We start from the raw sequence: 23,681 nt of genomic DNA, 5'->3' as shown, positions 1-23,681 counted from the left end.
CCCCAGAATTTAACATGGCCCCGGGGGGGGGGGGGGGGGCGGCGATTTAAAAAAATCGCCCCTCCTCCGGGAAGCCTTCCCTGACTACTCTCTCATCTCCCATCCTCGAGACCTCAACCCCTAAAAGGCCGAATATTTAAGCCGAGGGTTTGATCCCCGGCCGAGCGCTCCCCTCCGCAGCCCGGACCCCCCCCCCCCCCCCGATCGAGCCGTCCCCCGCCTTTTGCTAGATTTGAAGTTGTTTGAGGGCGGGGAGCCTGTCTGCTAACTCTCCTGGACGCTCCCCACCGTTCAGTACGGTGCTTAGCACAGAGTAGACCTTGAACTTCCCCGGGGCGGGGAACGTTTGCGCCGCACCGCGCCGTGCTCCCCGGGCGTAGCGCGCGGCGCGACGTGAGCTCCGCGAGGGCAGGGCTTGTGTCCGCCGGCGAGGCTTAGCCGGTTCGGGGGGGGGGGGGGGGTCGGAGGACCTGGGTTCAAGTCCCGGCTCCGCCGCTCGTCGGCTGCGTGACCTCGGGCCTGCCCCTTCGCGTCTCTGGGGAACGTTCCCGTCGGCTCTGCGGAACTGGAGTCGGGGCGTCACACCCAGCGGGCGCTCGGTGAATGTCAAGCAGTGATATTTATTGAGCGCTGACGATGCGCAGAACAGCGCGCCCCGCTCGGGGGGAGGGCGGCCGCGGGCGGCGGGGTTCCGAGGGGCCGCCCGGGGAGACCCCGGCCCCGCTCCGTCGCCGGCTCGGACGCTCGCGCGCAAGCGTTTACCTCGGAGTCGCCGCTTCTCCGTTTTCCCCGTAAAATCCGTTCCCGGCCCCCCTCCCCCCCCCCCGCTCCCGCCCCCCGTCCCGGAGACGTCCCGCGGCGTCTCCCGGCCTGCGGACCCCCGCTCTCCTCCCTGCTACTTCTTCTTCGGAAGCTTCTCCTTTCGGATCATTTCGGAGAACTCTGCCGGGGGAACGCGAGCGATGGGATTGGGCGGTTCCCGATCCCCCCACCCTCCCCAACCCCGCTGATCCAACGTTGTTGTCATTATTATTATTATTATCATTGTTAATCCTCCCCCCCCCCAAAAAAAACAGCCGGCCCGGAGAGTCGGGCCGGCCCTGCGGCTCAAGCCCAGAGAGGTTGAGTGGCTGGACTCGGGTCACCCAGCGCAATGGGGAAGCCGCGTGGCTAGAACCCGGGCCTGGGAGGCAGAGGGGTCCGGGTTCTAATCCCGGCTCCGCCGCTAGTCTGCCGGGTGACCTCGGGCAAGTCGCCTCGCTGCCCCGGGCCTCGGTGACCTCATCCGGAAAACGGGGGTGAAGACCGGGAGCCCCACGGGGGACGGGGACCGACTTGCCTGCGTCCACCCCGGCGCTTAGTACGGTGCCCGCCACGTAGTAAGCGCTTAAATACTGCTGTCGTGAGGATGATTACAAGGGGCGGGACGGGACGGGACCCCAGGCCGGTTCCCACGACGGCCCCAGACGCGGAAAAAAGCTTCGTCGGTGGGGATGGGTTTTTGGATCTCGCCAACGCCCCCCCCGTAAATTGTGACTTCTCAAACCGAGGAAAATCCCGACCGGAATTCAGCTGAATTCCGCCCCCGGGCCCTCGCCCGCCCGCTCCCCCGGGTCCCGCCGACCGCCCTCCCGGACCTTGGAAGTCGATCCGTCCGTCCCCGTCCGCGTCGGCCGCCTGGATCACGGCCTCGGCCTCCTCGTCGGTCAGCGGGGCCACGGGGCCGCCGCTGGGGATGGTGGACAGGAGGTACCTGCGGGAGGAGAGGGCCGGGGGCTGGGGCGAGGGCGGTGGGACGGCCCCCTCCGGGCGCGGGCCGGGGGGTACGGACGGGAGGGAGGGGAGCCCGGGGCTGCCGGGTCCCTTTACCGGATCTCGTTCCACTCGATGAAGCCGCTCTTGTCCTTGTCCAGCAGCTGGAAGGCTCTGCGAATGGCTTCCTCCTGCTGACCCGAGGCCTGGAATCTCTGCATGTATTCCAGGAACTTCCCGTAGTTAAAGGAGCCTGCGGCCGGGAGAGGAGGGGCGAGAAGAATGACCGGGAGAGCGAGCGTCCATCCGTCCCTCCGCCCATCCAAAATTCAGGGCCGGCGCTGGTTGCCGGGGTCGCCACAGGTTAATCGCGTCGGGGCTCACGCCCGTTTTACGGCCGGGGCGGGGCGGGGGGGGGGGGACCGAGGCCCAGGGAAGCGAAGCGCCTCGCCCGATGGTGGGTGACGGGATCCCCCCCGGGGTGGGCGGGGGTCGGCTCTGGGGCCGAATCGTCCCGTCCGAGCGTCGGGTCCGCACGCGGGAGGCGCCGGAGGAATACGGTCGAGCCGGCGAATCAGATCCGCGGCCGAGGGGGACGTCGGCCGCCCCGGCCTCCCGCCGACGGCCCTCACCGTGGTGGCGCACGTCCGGGGGCAGTAGGTCGATGTCCTTGTCGGACAGGTTGGTCCCCATGGCCAACGCCATCTTCTTCATCTGCGCGGAGAAGTCCTCGTCCATGTCCGCCCTGTGGAGGGACGGGCTCGGCGTGGGCGGGACGGGGACCCGCGAGGCCGGGGGCGGGCGGGGCTCGGGATTCGGCCCCCTCCACCCCGGGAACGTGCCGGGGGCGGCGGTTTCTTTTCCCCCCCATCTCTCCGCCCCGCGTGTTTACGGGACGAATAGCCGGGCTGGTGGCATTCCGATCGGTGTCCTTTCCGAGCGCTCAGTACAGTGCCCCGCGCACAGCGGGCGCTCGGTGAATACGGACGGACGAGTGCCCGATCCTTGAGCGCTTCCGGCGCGCCGTTCTAAGCGCCGGGGGCGGGTTCGAGTCAATCGGGTCGGACCCGGTCCCCGGCCGGGGCTCGCGCCCTCATCCCCGTTTTCCAGATGAGGAAACTGAGGCCCGGAGAGGTGCCGTTGGCTCGCCCGAGGTCACGCAGCAGACGAGGGGCGTAGGACCCGCATCCTCGGACCGTGAGCCCGTCGGCGGGCGGGGATGGTCTCTGTTGCGGAGCTCTACGTTCCAAGCGCTCAGTCCGGTGCTCTGCACATAGTGAGCGCTCGGTAAATACTGCTGAATGAATGGTGTTTGCTTCCCAAGCCGTGCTCGTTCCACTAAACCGTATAATAAGCACTTAAGCGATACCATTATTCTTCTGGTTGTTATGCCCGCGCCCAGGCGAAGCGTCTGCTCCGGCTCGGCGCTCGGGGGGCTGTACCGTGAGCCGAAGGCCCGCGGTCGTCCGTCCGTCCGTCCGTCCGTTCCATCGTATTTACGGAGCGCTTCCCGGGCGCGGAGCACTGTACTGAGCGCTTGGAAAGCACCGTGCGGCAATAGAGACGATCCCTGCCCGCACCCGGCTTACGGTCTAGGACGGTCCCCGCCCCGCAGCGGGGCCGGGGCCGGAGTCACGGCCCGAGGGGAAGGGGAGGACGCGGCGCGGCGGAAGGAGCCCCGGCCCCGGGGGTCCGGGGTCGCGGGCGCGAATGCCGGCGCCGCCACTCGTCGGCGCCTCGGTGACCTCATCTGGGAAATGGGGGTGAAGACCGGGAGCCCCACGTGGGACGACCCGATGACCCCGTTATCTCCCCCGGCGCTTCGAGCGGTGCTCCGCACGTGGCGGGCGCTCACCGGATACCGACGTCATCGTCGTCCCCGTCTTCCAGCGGGGGAGACCGAGGCCCGGAGGAGCGAAGGGGCCGGCAGACGGGCGGCGGGGCCGGGATCCGAACCCGGCTCCTCCGCCTCCCGGGCCCTGCCCGCCGGGCCGCGTCTCCTTGACCCTCTCCTTGGGCGGGGAGGCAGCTGCCGCCGTCCCGCCCCCGCCCCCCCCCCCGGCCCCCCGTGGGCTCTCGGGTGAACGCGGGCCCGTCTCGTGACGAGCCCGGCCTCTCCGATTTCCCGGCCCGGCGTCTCCCCGAGGGGCGATCGGGTTCGGGGCCGGGGGGGCCGCGGATTATTTTGGGGGCGGTGGGTCCCCCGGGGCGTGGAAGGGAGAACCCCTCCCGCGCAGCACTTTTAAAGTTCAGAGCGGAGGGTGGAGGGGGCGGCGGCCCGCTCCCCTCCAGAAACTGATGATGATAACGAGCGTGGCGTTTAAGCCGGGCGCCGTACTGAGCGCCGGGGTGGCTCCGAGCAGATGTGATCATAATAATGTTGGTATCCGTTAAGCGCTTACTACGTGCCCAGCGCCGTTCCGAGCGCCGGGGTAGACACGGGGGGAATCGGGCCGTCCCACTTTACAGATGAGGCACAGAGAAGCGAAGCGACTCGCCCACGGCCACACGGCCGCCGAGCGGCAGAGCGGGGATTCGAACCCGTGACCCCCTGACTCCCGAGCCCGGGCTCTTCCCACCGAGCCGCGCCGGGACGCCAGGCGCCGTCCTGAGCGCCGGGGTGGATCCGAACTGACCCGCCCCGCCCGGGGCCCCCCATCAATCCCCGTTTTCCGGAGGAGGCAACTGAGGCCCGGAGAGGTGAAGCGACCCGCCCGAGGTCACCCGGCAGAAGCGGCCTGGCTCCGTGGGAAGAGGGCATGGGTTCGAACGCCGGCTCCGCCGCCCGTCAGCTGGGCGACGGGGGGGGGGGGGGGGGGGCGGGTCGCTTCTCCGGGCCTCGGTGACCCCATCTGGAAAACGGGGATTCACCGGGTGCCCCGCGTCCCCGTATCCCCCCCCCCCGGCGCTTAGAACGGCGCTCGGCCCGGGGTAAGCGCTTAACGGGTACCAACATCGTCCTCCCTTCTCTGCGCCTCGGGTCCCTCCTCTGGGAAACGGGGATGAAGACCGGGAGCCTCCCGCGGGACCCCCTGACGACCCCGCGTCTCCCCCCGGCGCTCAGCGCACGCAGTGAGCGCTTAAATACCGACGTCGTCATTACAGGTGGCGGAGCCGGGGCGAGAACCGGGTTCCTCCCGGACTCCTCCGAGGGGCCGAAAGCCCGGCGGAGGCTGCCTCGGTCTCCCCGGCCCCTCGGCGCCGCCCGGCCCCCTCCCGCCGGGCCGACGAGACTCACGGTTCAGGTGCCCCTTCCTCGCTTCTGAGCCTCTCCCGGGGGGGGGTCTGCGCCGGGCCGGGGACCCCCCGCTCTTTTATGCCCCGCCCCCCGCCCCCCGCGGGGGGCTATTTCGGGAGGGCGCCACCTGTCCGTGCCACCGCTCTCCCGGGCGCCCTCAAGGAGCTGGCGTCGGGGACCGCCTCGTGGGCGGGGGACGTGTCGGTCGTGTCCTTCGTCGCCTCGGTCCGCTCGTTCGGTTGGGTCTCTTGTAGACAGGCAGCGTGGCTCGGTGCGGAGAGCCCGGACCTGGGAGTCGGAGGTCACGGGTCCGAATCCCGGCTCCGCCCGCCGGTCCCCTGGGTCACGTGGGGGGCGGGTCGCCCCGCTTCTCCGGGCCTCAGCGACCTCGTCCGTCGAATGGGAGTGGAGACCCTGAGCCCCACCTGGGAGCACCCGATGGCTTGGCGCCCACCCCGGCGCTTAGAACAGTGCTCGGCGCATAGTGAGCGCTTAACGGATACCATCGTTGTTATTCTCTGGGCCTCAGTGGCCACCTCTGTAAAATGGGGGTGAAGACTGGGAGCCCCACGGGGGACACGCTGATCGCCTTGTATATTTCTAAGCGCTCCCCCAGCGCTTAGAACGGTGCTGTCACATAAGCGCTAAGCCAACGTCGGTGTTGTTATTCTCGGTGCCTCAGTTCCCTCATCTGTAAAATGGGGGGTGAAGACTGGGAGCCCCCCGTGGGACGACCTCATGGCCCTGTATCTCCCCCAGCGCCTAGAACGGTGCTTGGCACTTCTCGGCGCCTCAGTCCCCTCGTCTGTCAAATGGGGATGAAGACCGGGAGCCCCACGTGGGACGACCTGATCCCCCTGCGTCTCCCCCAGCGCTTGCCGATCATTCTCGGTCTCCTTCGCCGGCGCCTCCTCCCCCTCCCGTCCTTTAACCGTCGGAGTTCCTCGAGGGTCGGTTCTCGGCCCTCTTCCGTTCTCCGTTTACACTCACTCCCTCGGCGGACTCGTCCGCTCTCACGGCTTCGACGACCATCTCTACGCGGACGACACGCGGATCCACATCTCCGCCCCCGTCCTCTCCCCCTCCCTTCGGGCTCGCGTCTCCTCCCGCCTCCGGGACGTCTCCGCCCGGACGTCGGCCCGCCGCCTGAAACTCGACGTGAGCGAGACCGAGCTCCTCGTCTTCCCTCCCGAACCCGGTCCCCTCCCGGACTTCTCCATCACCGTGGACGGCGCGACCGTCCTTCCCGTCTCTCGGGCCCGCGATCTCGACGTCGTCCTCGACTCGTCCCTCTCGTTCGCCCCGCGCGTCCTATCCGTCACCGAGACCCGCCGGTCTCACCTCTACGATATCGCCGAGGTCCGCCCTCTCCCCTCCACCCGGACGGCCGCCTCACCGTTACGGGCTCTCGTCGTATCCCGGCTAGACTACCGTGTCGGCCTTCTCTCCGACCTCCCTCCCTCCTCTCTCGCCCCGCTCCGGTCTATCCTTCACTCCGCCGCCCGGCTCATCTTCCCGCAGAGACGATCCGGGCCGGTCGCTCCCCTTCTTAAACGACTCCGGCGGTTGCCTCCGCTCCAAACAGAAACTCCTCACTCTAGGCTTCGAGGCTCTCCGTCACCTCGCCCCTTCCTACCTCTCCTCCCTTCTCTCTCTCCACCGCCCGCCCCGCACGCTCCGCTCCGCCGCCGCCCGCCTCCTCGCCGTCCCCCGGTCTCGCCCGTCCCGCCGTCGACCCCCGGGTCGCGTCCTCCCGCGGTCCCGGGACGCCCTCCCTCCTCACCTCCGCCGAACCGATTCTCTTTCCCTCTTCGAAACCCTACTTAAAAATCACCTCCTCCGAGAGGCGTTCCCGGACCGAGCTCCTCTTCCCCCTCTACTCCCTCTGCCATCCCCCCTTTACCTCTCCGCGGCTAAAGCCTCATTTTCCCCTTTTCCCTCCGCTCCTCCACCTCTCCCTTCCCATCCCCACGGCACCGTACCCGTCCGCTCGACCGTATATATTTTCGTCACCCTATTTATTTTGTTAACGAATCGTACGTCGCCTCGATTCTAGTCAGTCGCCATCGTTTTTACGAGACGTCCTTCCCCTCGACGCTGTTTATTGCCATCGTCCCCGTCCGTCCGTCTCCCCCGATCGGACCGTGAGCCCGTCGAACGGCGGGGACCGTCTCTATCTGTTGCCGACTTGTTCATCCCAAGCGCTTAGTACGGTGCTCTGCACATAGTAAGCGCTCAATAAATACTATTGAATGAATGAATGAATGCTCTGCCCATAGTAAGCGCTTAACCAATACCAACATTATTATTATTATTAAATACCATTATTATTATCCTCTGCGCCTCAGTTCCCTCATCTGTCAAATGGGGATGAAGACTGGGAGCCCCACGTGGGACAACCTGATCGCCTTGTATCTCCCCCATTGTTCAGAACAGTGCTTGGCACATGGTAAGCGCTCAGCAAATACCGTTATGATGATGATGATGTGATATGATGTGAGAAGCGGCGTGGCTCAGTGGAAAGAGCCCGGGCTTGGGGGTCAGAGGTCATGGGTTCGAATCCCCGCTCCGCCACTTGCCAGCTGCGTGACGGTGGGCGAGTCGCTTCACTTCTCTGGGCCTCAGTGACCTCATCTGGAAGATGGGGATTAACCGGGAGCCTGACGTGGGACCACCTGATGACCCTGGATCTCCCCCAGCGCTTAGAACGGTGCTCTGCACACAGAGTAAGCGCTTAACAGATACCGCCGTTATTATTCTCTGGGCCTCAGTGACCTCATCTGGAGAATGGGGATTAACCGGGAGCCTCACGTGGGACCACCTGATGACCCTGGATCTCCCCCAGCGCTTACAACGGTGCTCTGCACACATAGTAAGCGCTTAACAGATACCAACATTATGATGATGCTAATGAAACACCCCCTCCCCGGTTCCCAGTTCTGATAGGCCCCTCCGCCTCGCAGCTTTTTGACCCTCCCGCCGGCCCGTCCCCTCCGCCTCCCTCTGGCGCCTCGCCGCCCCCTGATTGGTCCGCGCCGGCGGCGCCGGCGCCTGATTGGCCCGCGCCGGATTCAATATGGCGGCGCCCCGGATTCAACATGGCGGCGCCCTGGGACTCAACATGGCGGCGCCCTTGGACTCAACATGGCGGCGCCCGGGCGGCAGCACCGGAAGCGTGCGTCGCCCTTCCGACGTGACGCGCGCGGTGACGTCAAGGCGCCGCCGGGACCAGCCGAGCACGGTGAGCGAGGTCGGGGGGCGGCGGCGGCGGGAAGGACCCTCGCCTCATTCATTCGTTTTATTCATTCATTCATTCGTTCGCCCTTTAGTATTTACTGAGCGCTTACTGCGCGCAGAGCACTGTACTGAGCGCCTGGAAGCCCCAGCCCGATCTCCGCGACGCTGGCCACGCGCTTGCTAAGCGCTAAGCACTGTGCTGAGCGCCAGGGGACACCCCACCTCGACAGGACCTTCATTCATTCAGTCAGTGTACTTATTGAGCGCCCCCGGCGTGCAGAGCACTGCACTGAGCGCTCGGGGGAGTCCAATGCAACAAGCCCCCAAACGGGGAGGACCGTTGTTTAACCCCCATCTTACAGATGAGGAGACTGAGGCCCCGAGAAGTGGATTTGGGGGGGGGGGGCGTCTTTTTAAATAAGAAGAAGAAGAATGGTATTTGTTAAGCGCTTACTACGTGCCAAGCACTGTTCTAAGCGCTGGGGGAGATACAAGGTCTTCAGGTGGTCCCACGTGGGGCTCGCAGTCTTCACCCCCGTTTTACAGGTGAGGGAACTGAGGCCCAGGGAATAAAAGTAACACTAACGATGGTATTTGGTAAGCGCTTCCTATGTGCCGAGCACTGTTCTGAGCGCTGGGCTAGATAGAAGGCCATCAGGTTGTCCCACGCGGGGCTCACACTCTTAATCCCCATCTTCCAGATGATGTAACTGAGGCCCAGAGAATAAAAATAACAGTAATGATGGTATCTGGTGAGCGCTTCCTATGTGCCGAGCACCGTTCTAAGCGCCGGGGGAGATAGAAGGTCATCAGGTTGTCCCACGTGGGGCTCACAGTCTTCGCCCCCATTTTACAGATGAGGTCACTGAGGGCCCAAAGTTAAGCGGCTAGCCCGAGGTCGCGCAGCAGGCAAGTTTAGCGTTCTTGGGTCCTCTCCGGGCCCGACGGCGATAACGACGGCATTTGTTAAGCGCTTACTACGTGCAAAGCACCGTTCTAAGCGCAGGGGAGGATACAGGGTGATCAGGTCGTCCCACGTGGGGGCTCACGGTCTTCATCCCCATTTGACAGTCGAAGAAACCGAGGCAGAGAAAAGCGAAGCGACTGGCCCAGGGTCACACAGCTGTCTAGCGACGGACTTGAACCCGTGACCTCAGAGTCCCCGGCCCCTGGTCTTTCCACTGAGCCACGCTGTTTCTCTATCTCGTCCTCCCCCCGCCCCCGCCCACAGCGTTCAGCTCAGTGTTCGACCCGCGGTCGCAGCCGATGACAGTGATGATAATGACGGGGTTTCCGTTAAGCGCTTATTACGCGCCAGGCGCCGTACCGATCGCCGGGGTGGGCACGAGCCAATCAAGTTGGATAGAGTCATTCGTTCATTCATTCAATAGTATTTATCGAGCGCTTACTAGGTGCAGAGCACTGTACTAAGCGCTTGGAACGAACAAGTCGGCAACAGGTAGAGACGGTCCCTGGCCTCTGACGGGCCTACGGTCTGATCGGGGGAGACGGACGGACGAGAACAACGGCAAGGGGCTCCCGCTCCCATTTGACAGATGAGGGGACTGAGGCCCGAAGAAGCGGTAGCGACTCGCCCGAGGTCGCACAGCGGACGGGTGGCGGAGTCGGGATCAGAACCCAGGTCCTGCTGCCGTCCAGGCCCGGACTCTGCCCGCTGGGCCCCGCGGCCCGCGGGCCGCCCCTAGAAAGAGACGGTGAAATTAGACTCCGCGACAGCTACGGGCGGGGAGCGTGTCCGCTGATTTCCCCGCACTCTCCCAAGCCCTTAGGACAGCGCTCCGCGCGTAGCGAGCGCCCGATAGACCGGCCCCGGCGCCCCGCCGCCCGGGGCGGCCGCTGATGCCCCTCAGGCTCCCGCTCCAGGTGTGGCGTCGAGCCCGCGGCGCCCTCCGGCCCGCCCCGACGAGGAGACGGCGCAGCGGCCCCGCGATGGCGGGCGAGCCCGGGCGGCCCGAGGCGGGGGACCCGGGGCGACCCCCGCGGGGGGCCCCGGCGGCGGGCGGCGAGGCCGTGGTCACCGAGGGGGCCGCCAGGATCGTCTTCCCCGGCGCCAACGAGGTCTTCTACAACCCCGTCCAGGAATTCAACCGCGACCTGACGTGAGTGGGGCCCTCGGGAGCCCCCCGCCCATCCCTTCGGGCGGGGAGAGGCGCGGAGCGCGGCCCGGGGGGGGGGGGCACGGAGGCGACCGTCCCGTCGCCGGGCGTCCCGGGAGATCACGTCCCCCCCGTCTCCCCCGTCCAGGTGCGCCGTCGTCACGGAGTTCGCCCGCCTGCAGCTGGCCGCCAAGGGCATCCGGGGTGAGCGTCCGCCGCTTCCGCGCTCCCCGACGCCTCTCTCCGCCCGACCCGGTCCCGCCCTCTGGGTAGCGGAGGCCGCGGCGACCCGGGGAGGGCCTCCCGGAGGCGGCGCTTTCCCCGGCGGGGCCGGCCGAGGGACGGGAGCGGCGGGGAGGGGGCGGCCGTCCCTGACGGCCCCTCCTCCCGTCCCCGTCTCTCCCGGGGGTCCCGTCCAGTCGTCGTGCCCGGGGAGGACGAGGCGGAGGCGGCGGAGCGGACCGGGGAGGAGGCCGGAGGCGCCGGGCCCGAGACGGCGGCCGTGGGGGAGATCTGTGAGGTGCCGGGGGCGGGGCGGGCCGGGCCGGGGAGGGGGGCGTCTCCGACCGGGGAGGGGTCTCGGCCCTGTCCGAGCCCCCTCCGCGGGCCGGGCCCCGGGGGCCCCGCGCCGACCCGCGTCCGTCCGTGCGCAGGAGGGTCTTCGGGTGCTGGAGGGTCTGGCGGCGACGGGGCTGCGCTCCATCCGCTTCGCCCGCGAGGTGCCGGGCCTCCGGGCCGTGGTGGCCAACGACGCCTCCGCCCGGGCCGTCGACCTCGTGACCCGCAACGTCCAGCTCAACGCCGTGGCCCACCTGGTGCGGCCCAGCCTGGCAGACGCCCGGTACCCGCCGGGGAAGGGGGCGGGGGAGGGCCGGGCCCGGCGCCGCGGGGCCGGCGCTCACCCGGGCCCCCGCCCTCCCGTCCCCCGGCGCCCGCAGGACGCTGATGTACCGGCACCAGTCGGGGCCGGAGCGCTTCGACGTCATCGACCTGGACCCCTACGGAAGCCCCTCGCCCTTCCTGGACGCGGCCGTGCGGGCCGTGAGCGAAGGAGGTGGGTGCCCCCGGCCCCCCCCCCCCGCGCCGGGGGCCTCCCCGCTCCGACCGTAAGGACGCGGGGTTTCTCCGCGAGCCCGACGCGTCCGCCCGTCGCCGTCCTCTCCCGGCCCACGCGGTCGGACGAGCGGACGCCCGCGTCCCGCCCCCTCAGGCCTGCTCTGCGTCACGTGCACGGACATGGCCGTCATGGCGGGCAACGGCGGCGAGACCTGCTACGGCAAGTACGGGGCCGTGTCCCTCAAGAGCCCCGCCTGCCACGAGATGGTGAGGGGCCGCCGGGGAGCCGGGGGCGGGCGGGGGCGGTCCCCGCGCGGCCCCCCCCCGGGCCTCAACGCCCTCCCCGCCCGGCCCAGGCGCTGCGCATCGTCCTCCACAGCCTGGACCTGCACGCCAACTGCTACCGGCGGTACGTGGCGCCCCTGCTCTCCGTCAGCGCCGACTTCTACGTCCGCGTCTTCGTCCGCGTCTTCACCGGCCAGGCCAAGGTCAAGGCCTCCGCCAGGTGAGGGCCCCCCCCCCCCCCCCGGCGCCGCCCCGGGTCTCCCGGCCTCCTCCCGCGGACCCCCCGCCCGGCCCTTCCGTCACCCACCCCCCGCCCGCGTGTCCCCAGCAAGCAGGCCCTCGTCTACCAGTGCGGCGGCTGCGGCGCCTTCCACCTGCAGCGGCTGGGCAAGGCCAGCGACCAGGGCGACCGGTGAGCGGGCGGGCGGGCGGCGGGACGGGCCGGCGGGCGGGGGGGCGCGACCGGGAAGGGGAGCCCGGCCCCTCCGTCCTCCCCCTCCTCCGCAGCGTCAAGTTCTCGGCGGCCAGCGGCCCCCCCGTCGGCCCGGCCTGTGAGTTCTGCGGCCAGCGGCACCCAGGTGAGAGCGGGCGCCGCGCCGCCCCGCGATCCCCCCGCCCCCGCCGCCGCGCCCTCGGCCCGACCGCCCGTCCCCGCCGTCCGCAGCTCGGGGGGCCGCTGTGGGCCGAGCCCATCCACGACCCGGACTTCGTGGGCCGCGTCCTGAGCGCCGTCGGCCGGAACCCCGGACGCTTCCGCACCGCCGCCCGCATCCAGGGCGTCCTCAGCATGGTGTCCGAGGTGACCGCCCGCCCCGCCCTCCCTCCCCGCGGACCCGGGGCGTCCGCCGCCGCCTCCCGTCCCGTCCCCCCCAACCCCCGCCCGCCCGAGGGGGCCCGGCGTCCTCGGCCCGGCGCTCGGCGGCGTCCGTCGAGCGCCCGGTCCCCGAGGGGGGGCGGGAGGAGGAAGGAGGAGGTGAGGTTCGGGGCGGGAGGTCACCCGTCCCCGCCGTCCCCCCGCCCAGGAGCTGAGCGACGTGCCCCTCTACTACACCCTGACCCAGCTGAGCAGCACCCTCCACTGCAGCACCCCCTCCCTGCTGCAGTTCAGGTGCGTCGGGGGGATCGGGGCGGCGGGAGGGCCGGGGGGGCGCCCCTCGTCCCGAGGGGGCGGGCTCCCCGCGACCCCCGGTCACCCCCTCCCGCAGATCGGCGGTGCTGCACGCCGGCTACCGCGTCTCCCTGTCCCACGCCCGCAAGGACGCCGTCAAGACGGACGCCCCCCCCTCGGCCCTCTGGGACATCATGCGCTGCTGGGTGAGGGGCCGGGCGGGCGGCGGGGCCGCGGGGGGGGGGCGGGCGGGGGGGGGGGGGGGCCGGCCCGGGCCCTGACCGCCGGGCCGCCCCCCGCCCCCAGGAGAAGGCGAACCCCGTCAAGCGGGAACGGCTGTCGGAGACCAGCCCGGCCTTCCGGATCCTCGCCACGGAACCCACGTGAGGGGCGGCCCCGGGCGGCCGGCCCCGGGGGGGGGGGGGGGGGGGGGTTCCGGAGGGTGGATCCCCCGAAACCCCCTCGCCCCTCCCCTCCCCTCCGCTCGGTCTCCGCGCCCCGGTCCCCCCCGCCTGAGCCGGCCCCCCCCCGGCCCCCTCTCCAAGGCTGCAGGCGAATTTCTCCATCCGGGCCGACGCCAACCCCAGCTCCCGCCAACGCAAGCGGAAGCGCTTCCAGGTCAACCCCGAGGCCAACTGGGGGCCCAAGGCCCGCGCCCGCCGGGGTCAGTGTCCGGCCGCTCGGCGGCCGGCGGAGTGGGGGGTGGAGGAGGGGCACCTTCCCCGTGCGGGCCCCCGCCGATCGAGATCCGGCCGCCGGTGCCGCCCGTCGAGCGCCTCCCCGGGGCAGGGCGCGGGGAAACGGCCCTGGAAGGCGCCGGCCGGCCCTCCCTCCGTCTCTCTGTCCCTCCTTCCGTCCATCCCCTTCTCCGTCTCTGGTCTGTCCGTCCCTCGCTCCCGGCCCGTTCCCCCCCCCCCCCCCCCCAACGCCCGTGTTTCGCCCCCGCCGCCCCAGAGGGAAGACCCGGGCCCCGGAGGAGAAGAGACGGCAGCATCAGAACAAGCGCAAGGAGGCCGGCGGGGACAGCGACCGGCTCAAGGCCTTTCCTTGCAAGAAGTTCAAGCAGGTCGGTGTCCGGCCCCTCCACCCGCCCCCGCGCGTCGTCTCCCCCCCGGCCCCCGCCCTGAGCCGGTCTCGTCCTCGTCTCTCCCCGCAGGGAGCCTGCACCCTGGGCGGCGACTGCTGCTACTCCCACCCGGCCCCCTCGCCGGAGCCGGCCCCCCGGCCCCCGCCGGCCCCGGAGACGACTTGACCGTGGGCGGGGCCGGGCCGTCCGACCCATTAAAGGCCGAGCGGAGGAGGCCGGTGGTCAAGCGTGTGTCTGTGCGCGTCCCGGGGGCTCTGGCCGGACGCCGGCGCGTCGCGGGCGAGGGGGAGACGGAGCCGGGTCCCCGCGGATAGTCTGCGACCCCCCCCTTCCCCGGCACGGACCGGGCACCGAAGAGTCGGGGCGGAGGGCGGAGCCGAGCCGGGGGAGACGGCGGGGGGTCCGGCCCGAGCTTCGCGGGATCTCGGAGCCGCCGAAATCGGGGTCCCCCCCCCCCCCGGGCCGGGCTCGGGGAGGGGGGGGATGCCGTCCTCCGTTCTCTGATGACCCGGATTCTCCCCGGGGGGACGACCCCGGCAGCCCCGGGGGCGCTCTGCGACGGTCGGTCGTATGCATCGAGTGCCCGTTGGGGGGCCGAGCGCTGCGCCGAGCACTCGGGAGAGCACCTCGAACGCATTCTCTGCCCACAGTGAACTTAGGGCGCGGAGGGGAAGATGGACGGGAATGTGACGTCAGGGCTAGAGACCCAGGAATCGGGTTTGGGAGGGGGGGGTTGGCGGGACAGAGACCCGGAAATGAAACGCTCGGTCTCCGGGGGGCCGTCGGGGTCGGGCGAGGGAAGCGGGGGCGAGGGCGGCCCGATGCAGGCGAGCCTCCAGGAGGGCTTCGGAGATGGGGACGGCCGGGCCGACGATACCCACGGTGGCGTTTGGGTCGGTCGGTGGTACTCGGGCGCTCACGGCACCGTACCGAACGCTTGGGAGACTCCCGCGTAGCGATATGAGTCACGTTCCCCGCCCACGGCGAGCTTGCGGTCTAGAGGGGGAGATGGGTGTGAACAGAAATAAGTACGATGACGGATCTGGACCGGTGGGGGGCTGGGGGGTGGGGGGGGTGAAGAAAGGGAACGAGTCAGGGCGACGCGGAAGGGAGCGGGAGAAGCGGAGGGGGGGGGCGCAGTCGGGGAAGGCCCCCCGGAGGAGGCGGGCCTTCGATAGGGCTTTGAAGCGGGGGGAGGGTCACCGGCCGTCGGATGCGAGGAGGGAGGGCGCGTTCCGGGCCGGGGACGGGACGCGGGCAAGGGGGCGACGGGGCCGGGACCGTACCGAGCGCCGGCGGGGGGGGGGGCGCAGGTTGATGGGGTAAGACCCGGCCCCCGCCCCCCACAGAGTAGGAGCGAACCCCCGCTTTTTCGGATGAGGAAACCGAGGCCCGAAGCGGCGAGGTGACTTTCCCCGGCTCGCCCGGCGGGCGAGAGGCCGAGCCGGGACCAGAACCCAGGTAAGCTTTCCACTAGGTCGCCGCCGCCGCCGCCGGGGAGGATTGGAAGCGGGGCCGGGGTTCCGGGCTGGGAAGAGGGGGCCGGGCACGGGTCGGGGTGGAGAGCGGCCGGCCGGGGGGGGGGGAGCAGGAGAGCCTCGTCGGCGCGGCGGGGACCCGGGATCTGGGTGCCTGGGGAGAGGCGGGTGGGGTTAGGGGCTCGGCGGCAAGAGCCCGGGCTTGGGAGTCAGAGGTCATGGGTTCGAATCCCCGCTCAGCCGCTTGGCAGCCGGGTGACTTTGGGCAAGTCACTTCACTTCTCTGGGCCTCCGTGACCCCGTCCGTCAAATGGGGATTAAGACCGTGAGCCCCGCCGGGGGACGGCCTGATCACCTTGTATCCTCCCCAGCGCTTAGAACGGTGCTCGGCACATAGTAAAGCGCTTAAATACCATTATCGTTGTCATTCTCTGGGCCTCAGCGACCTCACCTGTAAAAGGGGGGTGAAGCCCGAGAGCCCCATGCGGGACGGGGACCGTGTCCAACCCTAATATCTCGTATCCGCCCCGGCGCTTAGAACGGTGCCCGGCGCGTAGTAAGAGCTTAAAAAATTCCACAGTTCCGGGACAGGAACAGCGAGCCGATGATCAGGGGTCGACCCCGGGATTTAGCACGGTGCTGGGACCCCACTGAACGTCGGAACAAACGGCCGCGTTACTTGGCTGAGGGTTAGGGCGGCTCTCTGGCCACCAGAGGGGGCCCTCCCCTGCCCCCGCTGGGGGCAGAACACTGTACTAAACGCTCGGGAAAGCCCGGTACGACAGTTAGGAGGCGTGTTCCCTGCCCCCGACGGTCTAGAAGGGGAGCCAGATATTAATATTCATTCATAATAATAATAATAACGTTGGTATTGGTCAAGCGCTTACTGAGCGCCGTTCTGAGCGCCGGGGCGGACACGGGGGGATTGTCCCACCTGAGGCTCACGGTTAATCCCCATTTTCCAGATGAGGTCACTGAGGCCCAGAGAAGTGAAGCGACTCGCCCACTGTCACACAGCTGACGGGCGGCAGAGCCGGGAGTCGAACCCGTGACCTCTGACTCCGAAGCCCGGGCTTTTCCCACCGAGCCACGCTGCTTCCCCCTTCGTTCGATAGTATTTCTGGAGCGCTTACTGTGTGCGCAGCACTGGACTAAGCGCCTGGAATGGACAATTGGGCAACAGACCATCCCCGCCCAGTGACGACGGGCTCGCGGTCTAATCGGGGGAGAGTATATAAAGAAATGACGCACGTGGGCATAGGTGCCGTGGCGTCGAGGGAGGGGGGGTGAATGTAGAGAAGCGGCTTGGCTCGCCGGAGAGAGCCCGGGCTTGGGAGTCATGGGGTCATGGGTTCGAATCCCGAACTCTGCCCCTTGTCCGCTGTGTGACTGTGGGCGAGTCACTTCACTTCTCTGGGCCTCGGTTCCCTCATCCGGAAAATGGGGATGAAGACTGTGAGCCTCACGTGGGGCAACCCGGTTACCCCGTAGCTCCCCCGGCGCTTAGGACAGCGCACAAAGTGAGCGCTTGACAAATACCGACGTCATTATTTTTATGAAGGGAACGGGAGAAGAGGAAAGGAGGGTGCAGTCAGGGAAGGCCTCTCGGAGGAGATGGGATTTAAAGAAGGATTTGAAGGAGAGGAGAGGGATCATCCGGCTGAAAAGGGAGAGGGAGGTCGCGGGACGGCTTCAAGGCCGACGGCGGAGAGCTTCTGTTGGCCGCGGAGGCGGCCGGTCAGGTCGGACACAGGCCCCGCGCCCCAGGCCGGGAGGGAGGATGGGTATCGGATCCCCATTTGACGGCGGAGGAAACCGAGGCCCAGAGAAGCCACTGGGCCAAGGAGATGGCGCGTCCCAGCAGGATGCCACCCGAGGGAGGGTGTTTTCCTTCATCATAATAATAACTGCGGTATTTAAGCGCCCGCTACGTGCCGGGGTCTGGGAGTGGGCCGTCCCGGCTGGAACCGTGGGCCGGGGGTTGACCGTCAGGGCGGGAAGGGGCTGCGGGGCCCCTGAGGGGGTGTGCGGGGGTGCTCCGCACCTACTTAGGCGCTCAGTAAACGGCGCGGATGAGGACGGGCCCACAGGGAGCCCCCTCGACCGACGTGACGCCTGCCGGACGACGAATCCATCCCGCCCGGGCGGGAGCCGGGCGAGGAAGCCCCACGCGGGTCCCGGCCGCCCGGAGAAGCCTCCTCCGTGCGGGAGCGTGCGTCCGCCCTCCGTGAGTCTCCCCGTCTTCATCCCCATTTCACAGATGAGGTGACCGCGGCCTAAAGAAGTGAGGTGGCGATGTTGGTATTTGTTAAGCGCTTACTCCGGGCGGAGCACTGTCCTAAGCGCCGGGGGAGATACGGGCTCGTCGGGTTGTCCCCCGTGAGGCTCCCGGTCTTCATCCCCATTTTCCAGATGAGGGGGAGCCGAGGCGCGGAGGAGACTCGCTCGAGGTCACCCGGCTGACGAGCGGCAGAGCCGGGATTCGAACCCACGACCTCCGACTTCCAAGCCCGGGCTCTTTCCGCCGGGCCAAGTCGTGACGATGGTATCCGTTGAGCGCTTACTGTGTGCCAGGCCCCGTTGTAAACGCCGCGGTAGATACGAGTTCATCGGGTTGGGCAGAGTCCGATGGAACGGACACGTCCCCTCACCGTGCGGCGGTGGAGGAGACGAGGTGGACTGGAGGCTCGTGGGCGGGGAATGCTTCCGTTTATTCATTCGATCCTATTTACCGAGCGCTTACCGTGCGCAGAGCACCGTACCGAGCGCTCGGGACGGACCACTGGGCAACAGAGACGATCCCTGCCCGTCGACCGGCTTGCGGTCCGATCGGGGGAGCCGGACCAAACAGGCCGTATTGTCCTCCGCCGGGCGCTTACTACGGCGCGCCGCGCACGGCAAGCGCTCCATAAACACCACCGAAGGAATGACGGGTCAGGGAGGGCAAAGGTCCACAGTCTTGCTTCCTGCTCAGGCCGGATGTGGAACTGTCGCCCGCCGAGCGACAGTCGTCCGGAGGAGGCCGGCGAGCCTCGCCCCGGGAGCCCGCCCGCACGGCGGAGGCCGGTACGTAGGCCTCCGGGCCGGAGGGGCCTCGCGGGGGGACGAGGCGGGAGGCCTCACCCCCAGACGGCGGCGTCCGGTAGATAGCCCCCGTGGCCTTGGGAGAGTCGATTCGCTTCTCCGGGCCTCGTCCGGGGTCAAGAGGGCGAGCCCCACGGGGGAAGGGGACTGTGGATCTACCCCGGCGCTTAGTACGGCGCCTGGCACACGGGGAGCGCTCAACAGATGCCATAAAAAAAGCCCCGCTGGATGTGCGGACCCCCGAACGGCGGGAACGGGGGCGGGGGGGGGGTTTCTCCGCGACGTCCCCGGGGCTTGAGGGCTCCTGGGAGAGGGCGGGCCGAGGCCCGTTGGCGGGCCGATTCGTTCAGTGGGATTTACTGAGCCGGGGCCTGACTCCGACGACCGCCCGCGCGACCCGCCGGCCTCTCCGGAGAGGACCCCGGGCCCGGACGGACACCCCGGGGCCCTCCCGGCCCCCGCCGTCCTCCCGCCCGCCCGAGGTCGCGGCCGGCGTGAAGGTGCGGCCGGAGTCGCCCCCGGCCGCCGGCGCGGCGGGGTCAGCGCCCCGGAGGCCGGGCCCGGGGACGTCGCGGAGGCCGGGGCGGGTCCGAGGGGGTTCGGGGAGCCGGAGAGGAATTTTAGGGGTCCGGGGGGGGGGGGGCAGTTGTGAAGGGCTGGGGGAGATGGGGAGAATCGGACGGGCCGGGGCCCGCTCGTGAGGGGGGTTGGGAAGGGCCGTGGGAGTTTGAGGGGGACTGGGGAGGCTTAGGAAGGGTTGGGGGAGATTGAGGGGGATTGGGAAAGGGGTGTGGGAGACGGAGAGGAACTCTATGGCTCTGGGGGGGATCGAGGGGGATGGCGAAGGGCCCGGGGGGGATCGTCTGGGGGTGTGGGAGAGGGTGGGGGGATTGGGAAGAGGGGTGGGAGGTGGAGGGGAGTCGTATGGCTCCGTGGGGGATTGAGGGACGCCGTGGGGGGATCGTGAAAGGGTGAAGGAGACTGGGGGGGGGGGGAATGGTGAAGAGGGGTGGGAGATCGAGGGGAACTGGGGAGGACTGTGAAGGGGCGTGAGAGACGGAGAGGAATTGTATGGCTTTGGGGGGGAGTGAGGGGCATCGTGAGGGGATCGTGAAGGGCTGGGGGAGATCGCGGGGGGGATCGTGAAGGGGCGTGGGAGGTCGCGGGGGGGATCGTGAAGGGCCGGGGGAGATGGAGGGCAATCTGGTCCAACCTAATTATCTTGTATCTACCTCGGTGCTTAGTATAGTGCCTGGCACAGAGTGAGCGCCTAACAAATACCATTTTTTAAAACGGAGGGCGTGGGTCTCTACGGACAGGGACCGTGTCCACTCGCTCTGCTGCAATGGACTCTCCTAAGCGCGCTTAGTACGGCGCTCTTAGTACGGACACGTTCCCTGCCCGCGACGAGCCGACGGTCTAGAGGAGACAGACGTTAATAGAGGTGAATAATGATTGAACGACGGCTAGGGTGGTTTGGTGGAAAGAGCCCGGGCGTGGGAGTCTGAGGTCGTGGGTTCTCATTCCGGCTCTGCGACTCGTCCGCTGTGTGAACTTGGGCGGGCCTGTTCACTTCTCTGGGCCTCGTCTGTAAAATGGGGATTAAGACCGTGATCTTAAGAATTAAGAACAGAGTTTGGCACATGGTATGTGCTTGACGAGTACCATCGTTGTTATCACGATTATCGTTATTATTAAATGGGGAGCTCAGTCTGGGAAGGCCTCCGAGGACACCGGGGTGCGTCTGATTCAGCCCCCGTTTCAGGTGGCAGGGCAGTCAATAGATTGTATTGATTGAGCATTTAGTCATCGGCCCATCGTATTCTCTGAGCGCTTAATCCAACGCTCTGCACACAGTAAGCGCTCAATAAATACGAAGGAAGGAACCGAGCGCTTCCCGTGACGATGATGGTATTTGCTAAGCGCTCACTATGTGCCAAGCACTGTTCTAAGCACTGGACGGGCGGGGAATGAGCCCCAGCGCTCAGTACAGTGCCTGGCACATAGCGAGCGCTTAGCAAATGCCATCATCATCATCATTAAATAATAACTGAGGTATTAAGCGCTTACTATGGGCCAAGCACTGTTCTGAGCGCTGGAAGGGCTGGGGGTGGGGGCGGGGAATGAGCTTCATTCATTCATTCATTCATTCATTCAATAGTATTTATCGAGCGCTTACTATGTGCAGAGCACCGTACCAAGCGCTTGGAATGAACGAGCCGGCAACAGATAGAGACCGTCCCTGCCGTTCGACGGGCTTACGGTCTGATCGGGGGAGACGGGCAGACGAGAGCTTGTAATAATAATAATAATAACGATAATGCATTTGTTAAGCGCTCACTATGTGCAAAGCACTGTTCTAAACGCCGGGGAGGATACGAGGTCATCGGCTTGTCCCACGCGGGGCTCCCAGTCGTCATCCCCATTTTACAGTCGAGGTCCCTGAGGCCCAGAGAAGCGAAGCGACTTGCCCGGAGTCACACAGCCGGCAAGCGGCGGGGCTGGGATTTGAACCCATGACCTCTGGGTGGCCAGACCGCGCCCTTTCCACTGGGCCACGACCCCAGCGCTCAGTACAGTGCCTGGCCCATAGGAAGCGCTCCACAGCCACCGTCGTCGTTACTATTCAGTAACACCCGAGGTATTCATTAGGCGCCTACGCCAGGCCGAGCCCCGCAAATAACGCCGGCGTCCCGGCCCGTGGCTCCCCAGCGCTTAGCGCAGCGTCCGGCCCCCCGGCGGGCGCCTAGCAAATGCCGTCATCAGTATCGTGTGACTCGGGGCCAGTCGCCTCACTTCTCCGGGCCTCAGCTCCCTCATCCGTCAAACGGGGATGAAGGCCGCGAGCCTCACGGGGGACGACGCGATCGCCTCGTATCCTGCGCGGCGCTCCGCCCCTAGTGAGCGCTTAACCGCGGCTCGGCGGAAGGAGCCCGGGCTTGGGGGTCGGAGGTCGTGGGTTGCGAATCCCGGCTCCGTCCGGTTGCGTGACCGTGGCCGAGTCACTTCGCCTTCTCTGGGCCCCGTCCGGAAAAACGGGTGACGAACGGTGAGGCTCCCGTGGGCCACCCGATGACCCCGCATCTCCCCCAGCGCTTTAGAAGCGGCGCTCCGCGCCCAGTAAGCGCCTAACAGACACCGACAGCAGCGTGGCTCAGTGGAAAGAGCGCGGGCTTTGGAGTCAGGGGTCATGGGTTCGAATCCCAGCTCCGCCACGCGTCAGCGGGGTGACCGGGGGCGAGTCGCTTCACTGCTCTGGGCCTCGGTTACCTCGTGTGTAAAATGGGCGTTAAGACCGTGAGCCCCACGTGGGACGACCCGATCCCCCCCCGTGTCTCCCCCGGCGCTCAGGACGGCGCTCCGCGCCTAGTAAGCGCTTAACAGATACCGACGGGATTATTAACAGATGCCGACGGGATCGTCTTCATCATCAGCGAGCCCGTCGGGGGCAGGGATCGTCTAGCGGTCGTCGAGTCGCACCCTTCCGAGCGCGCGGCCCAGCGCTCTGCGCGCAGCGGGGGCTCACTAAATAGTATGGGACGATGACGATTGACAGTGACGACGATAATTAAGCAGCGTGGCTCAGGGGAAAGAGCCCGGGCCTCGGAGTCGGAGGTCACCAGTTGGCATCCCAGCGGCGGGCGAGTCACTTCACTCCCCGGGCCCCGGTCGGGCCTCGGTCGGGCCTCCGGTCCCCTCGTCTGTAAAGTGGCGTCGAAGCCCGTGAGCCCCACGGGGGACGGACCCCGAGTCCCCCGCGTCCCCCCGCCCAGCGCTTAGAACAGCGCCCTGCACCCCGTAAGCGCTCGACAGGTACCCACGTTTATCATTAACAGATGCCAACGTGGTCATCGTCGTCATCGGTCTAGACGGCGAGCCCTTCGGGGGCGGGGACCGTCCGGCGGTTTGGGGGAAGTGATGACGATGATGACGATGATAACCGTTAAGCGCCCCGAGCACCGTTCTAAGCGCCGGGGGGGACGCGGGGGCCCCCCGGTCTCCATCCCGTCCTCCGGACCGAGGTCGCCGAGGCCCAGGCCCGCCCACGGTCACCCAGCCTGCCGAGCGGGATTGGAACTCGCGGCCTGCGACTCCCAAGCCCACGCGCTTAATGACCACAATAATAACGTCGGTACCCGTTAAGCGCTTACTCTGGGCCGAGCACCGTCGTAAGCGCCGGGGGAGACACGGGAACCAGGTGGTCCCACGCGGGGCTCACAGTCTCCCCATTTTACAGATGAGGCCACCGAGGCCCGGAGAACGTCGGCACCTGTTAAGCGCCCACTACGGGCCGAGCCCCGTCCCGAGCGCCGGGGTGGACACGGGGGGAATCGGGACGTCCCACGGGGGGGCTCCCGGTCTTCATCCCCGTTTGACAGGTGAGGTCACCGAGGCCCAGAGAAGTGAAGCGACGGGCCCGCGGTCACCCGGCCGACAGGTGGCGGAGCCGGGATTCGAACTCACGACCTGCGACTGCAAAGCCCAGGCCCTTTCCACTGAGCCACGCTGCTTCCCCTCTCCGGAGCGTGCGGCGCAGTGCTCTGCGCACCGTCGGGGGGGGGGGGGCTCACTAATTAGGAGGGGAGGTCGAGGGTGACGAATGATGACGATAAAGGCCTCGTCCCCCCCCCGGGCAAGGACGCTCACATCATCCCCCCCGTGCAAAGCTGCGGGGGGGGGGAGGGGCGGGTCCCGACCCCCCGGGGGGGGGTCTCCGGGCACGTGTCCGGTCCTCGTGCCCCCCCCCGCCCCCCCCCGTGCACCGCAGCCCGCGCTGCAAGCCGCGGTCGCTGCAAGATGGCGCGGGGCTCAGCACTGGAACAGCTCCCCGGCCTCTAGGCCCCGCCCCTGCAGACCCCGGCCCCGGGGGGGGGGGGGGGGCTCCTGTGCACGCACCTCTCCAAACGTTGCGTCCGGGGGACCCCCCCCCCAACACCGCCCCCCGGAAAGAGACCCCCGCCCCCCCCCCCCCGCTTTGGAGCCCGCACCGGCTGGGGAGCGGCCGCCCCCGGAGGGGACCCCAGAAGGGGGAAGGGGACCGAGCCCCCCGGGGCTCCCCCGGACCCCCCCCCCGGAGGGGGTCCCCCCCTCCCCGCGGGAGATGCGGCGGGGCAAAATGGAGGAGGAGGAGGCGATCTCGCAGCCGGTCCTGGCCGCCCCCCGAGCTCTCCCGCGCCGCCCCGAGTGACCCCCCCCCTCCCCCTCCGGCCGCCTCTTCTTCTCCCACCCCCTCCCGCCC

General features: G+C 68.1%; 2 protein-coding genes across 2 annotated transcripts; one reads left to right on the top strand and one right to left on the bottom strand.

The window, feature by feature from the left end:
• Positions 1 to 854: 854 nt before the first annotated feature.
• On the bottom strand, positions 855 to 2,509 carry PVALEF (parvalbumin like EF-hand containing). Its single transcript, XM_029056985.1, has 4 exons — positions 2,385 to 2,509; positions 1,870 to 2,005; positions 1,638 to 1,753; positions 855 to 942 (listed from the first exon to the last, which is right to left on the bottom strand). Exons 1-4 carry the CDS (start codon positions 2,488 to 2,490, stop codon positions 896 to 898), a joined length of 405 nt encoding a protein of 134 aa, XP_028912818.1. The 5' UTR covers positions 2,491 to 2,509; the 3' UTR covers positions 855 to 895.
• A 5,542-nt stretch (positions 2,510 to 8,051) lies between these two features.
• Positions 8,052 to 18,432, top strand: TRMT1 (tRNA methyltransferase 1). The gene is made up of 18 exons (XM_029056738.2): positions 8,052 to 8,231; positions 10,112 to 10,347; positions 10,493 to 10,548; positions 10,764 to 10,864; positions 10,998 to 11,185; positions 11,283 to 11,398; positions 11,555 to 11,667; positions 11,757 to 11,905; positions 12,014 to 12,097; positions 12,193 to 12,259; positions 12,347 to 12,484; positions 12,708 to 12,793; positions 12,891 to 12,999; positions 13,100 to 13,176; positions 13,339 to 13,457; positions 13,748 to 13,859; positions 13,950 to 14,108; positions 18,333 to 18,432. The coding sequence occupies exons 1-18, from the start codon at positions 8,067 to 8,069 to the stop codon at positions 18,430 to 18,432; spliced, it is 2,175 nt and encodes a 724-aa protein (XP_028912571.1). The 5' UTR covers positions 8,052 to 8,066.
• The last annotated feature ends 5,249 nt before the right edge of the window (positions 18,433 to 23,681 follow it).

The sequence above is a fragment of the Ornithorhynchus anatinus genome, unplaced genomic scaffold (assembly GCF_004115215.2).
Source record: "Ornithorhynchus anatinus isolate Pmale09 unplaced genomic scaffold, mOrnAna1.pri.v4 scaffold_264_arrow_ctg1, whole genome shotgun sequence".
In the NCBI taxonomy this organism is placed as follows: Eukaryota; Metazoa; Chordata; class Mammalia; order Monotremata; family Ornithorhynchidae; genus Ornithorhynchus; species Ornithorhynchus anatinus.
Note: the sequence above shows the minus strand (reverse complement) of the source record. Positions and strands in the feature narration are given on the sequence as shown.

Bases quoted from the DNA above. Each gene is read 5' to 3' on its own strand.
- PVALEF (XM_029056985.1), bottom strand. From the start codon at position 2,490: ATGGACGAGGACTTCTCCGCGCAGATGAAGAAGATGGCGTTGGCCATG. The intron at 2,006-2,384 runs GTGAGGGCCGTC...TCCCGGCCGCAG, and splicing joins CCCGGACGTGCGCCACCACG to GCTCCTTTAACTACGGGAAG. The intron at 1,754-1,869 runs GTAAAGGGACCC...CTCCTCCCGCAG, and splicing joins ATCGAGTGGAACGAGATCCG to GTACCTCCTGTCCACCATCC.
- TRMT1 (XM_029056738.2), top strand. From the start codon at position 8,067: ATGGCGGCGCCCCGGATTCAACATGGCGGCGCCCTGGGACTCAACATG. The intron at 11,186-11,282 runs GTACCCGCCGGG...CGGCGCCCGCAG, and splicing joins CCCAGCCTGGCAGACGCCCG to GACGCTGATGTACCGGCACC. The intron at 13,860-13,949 runs GTCGGTGTCCGG...CTCTCCCCGCAG, and splicing joins CTTGCAAGAAGTTCAAGCAG to GGAGCCTGCACCCTGGGCGG.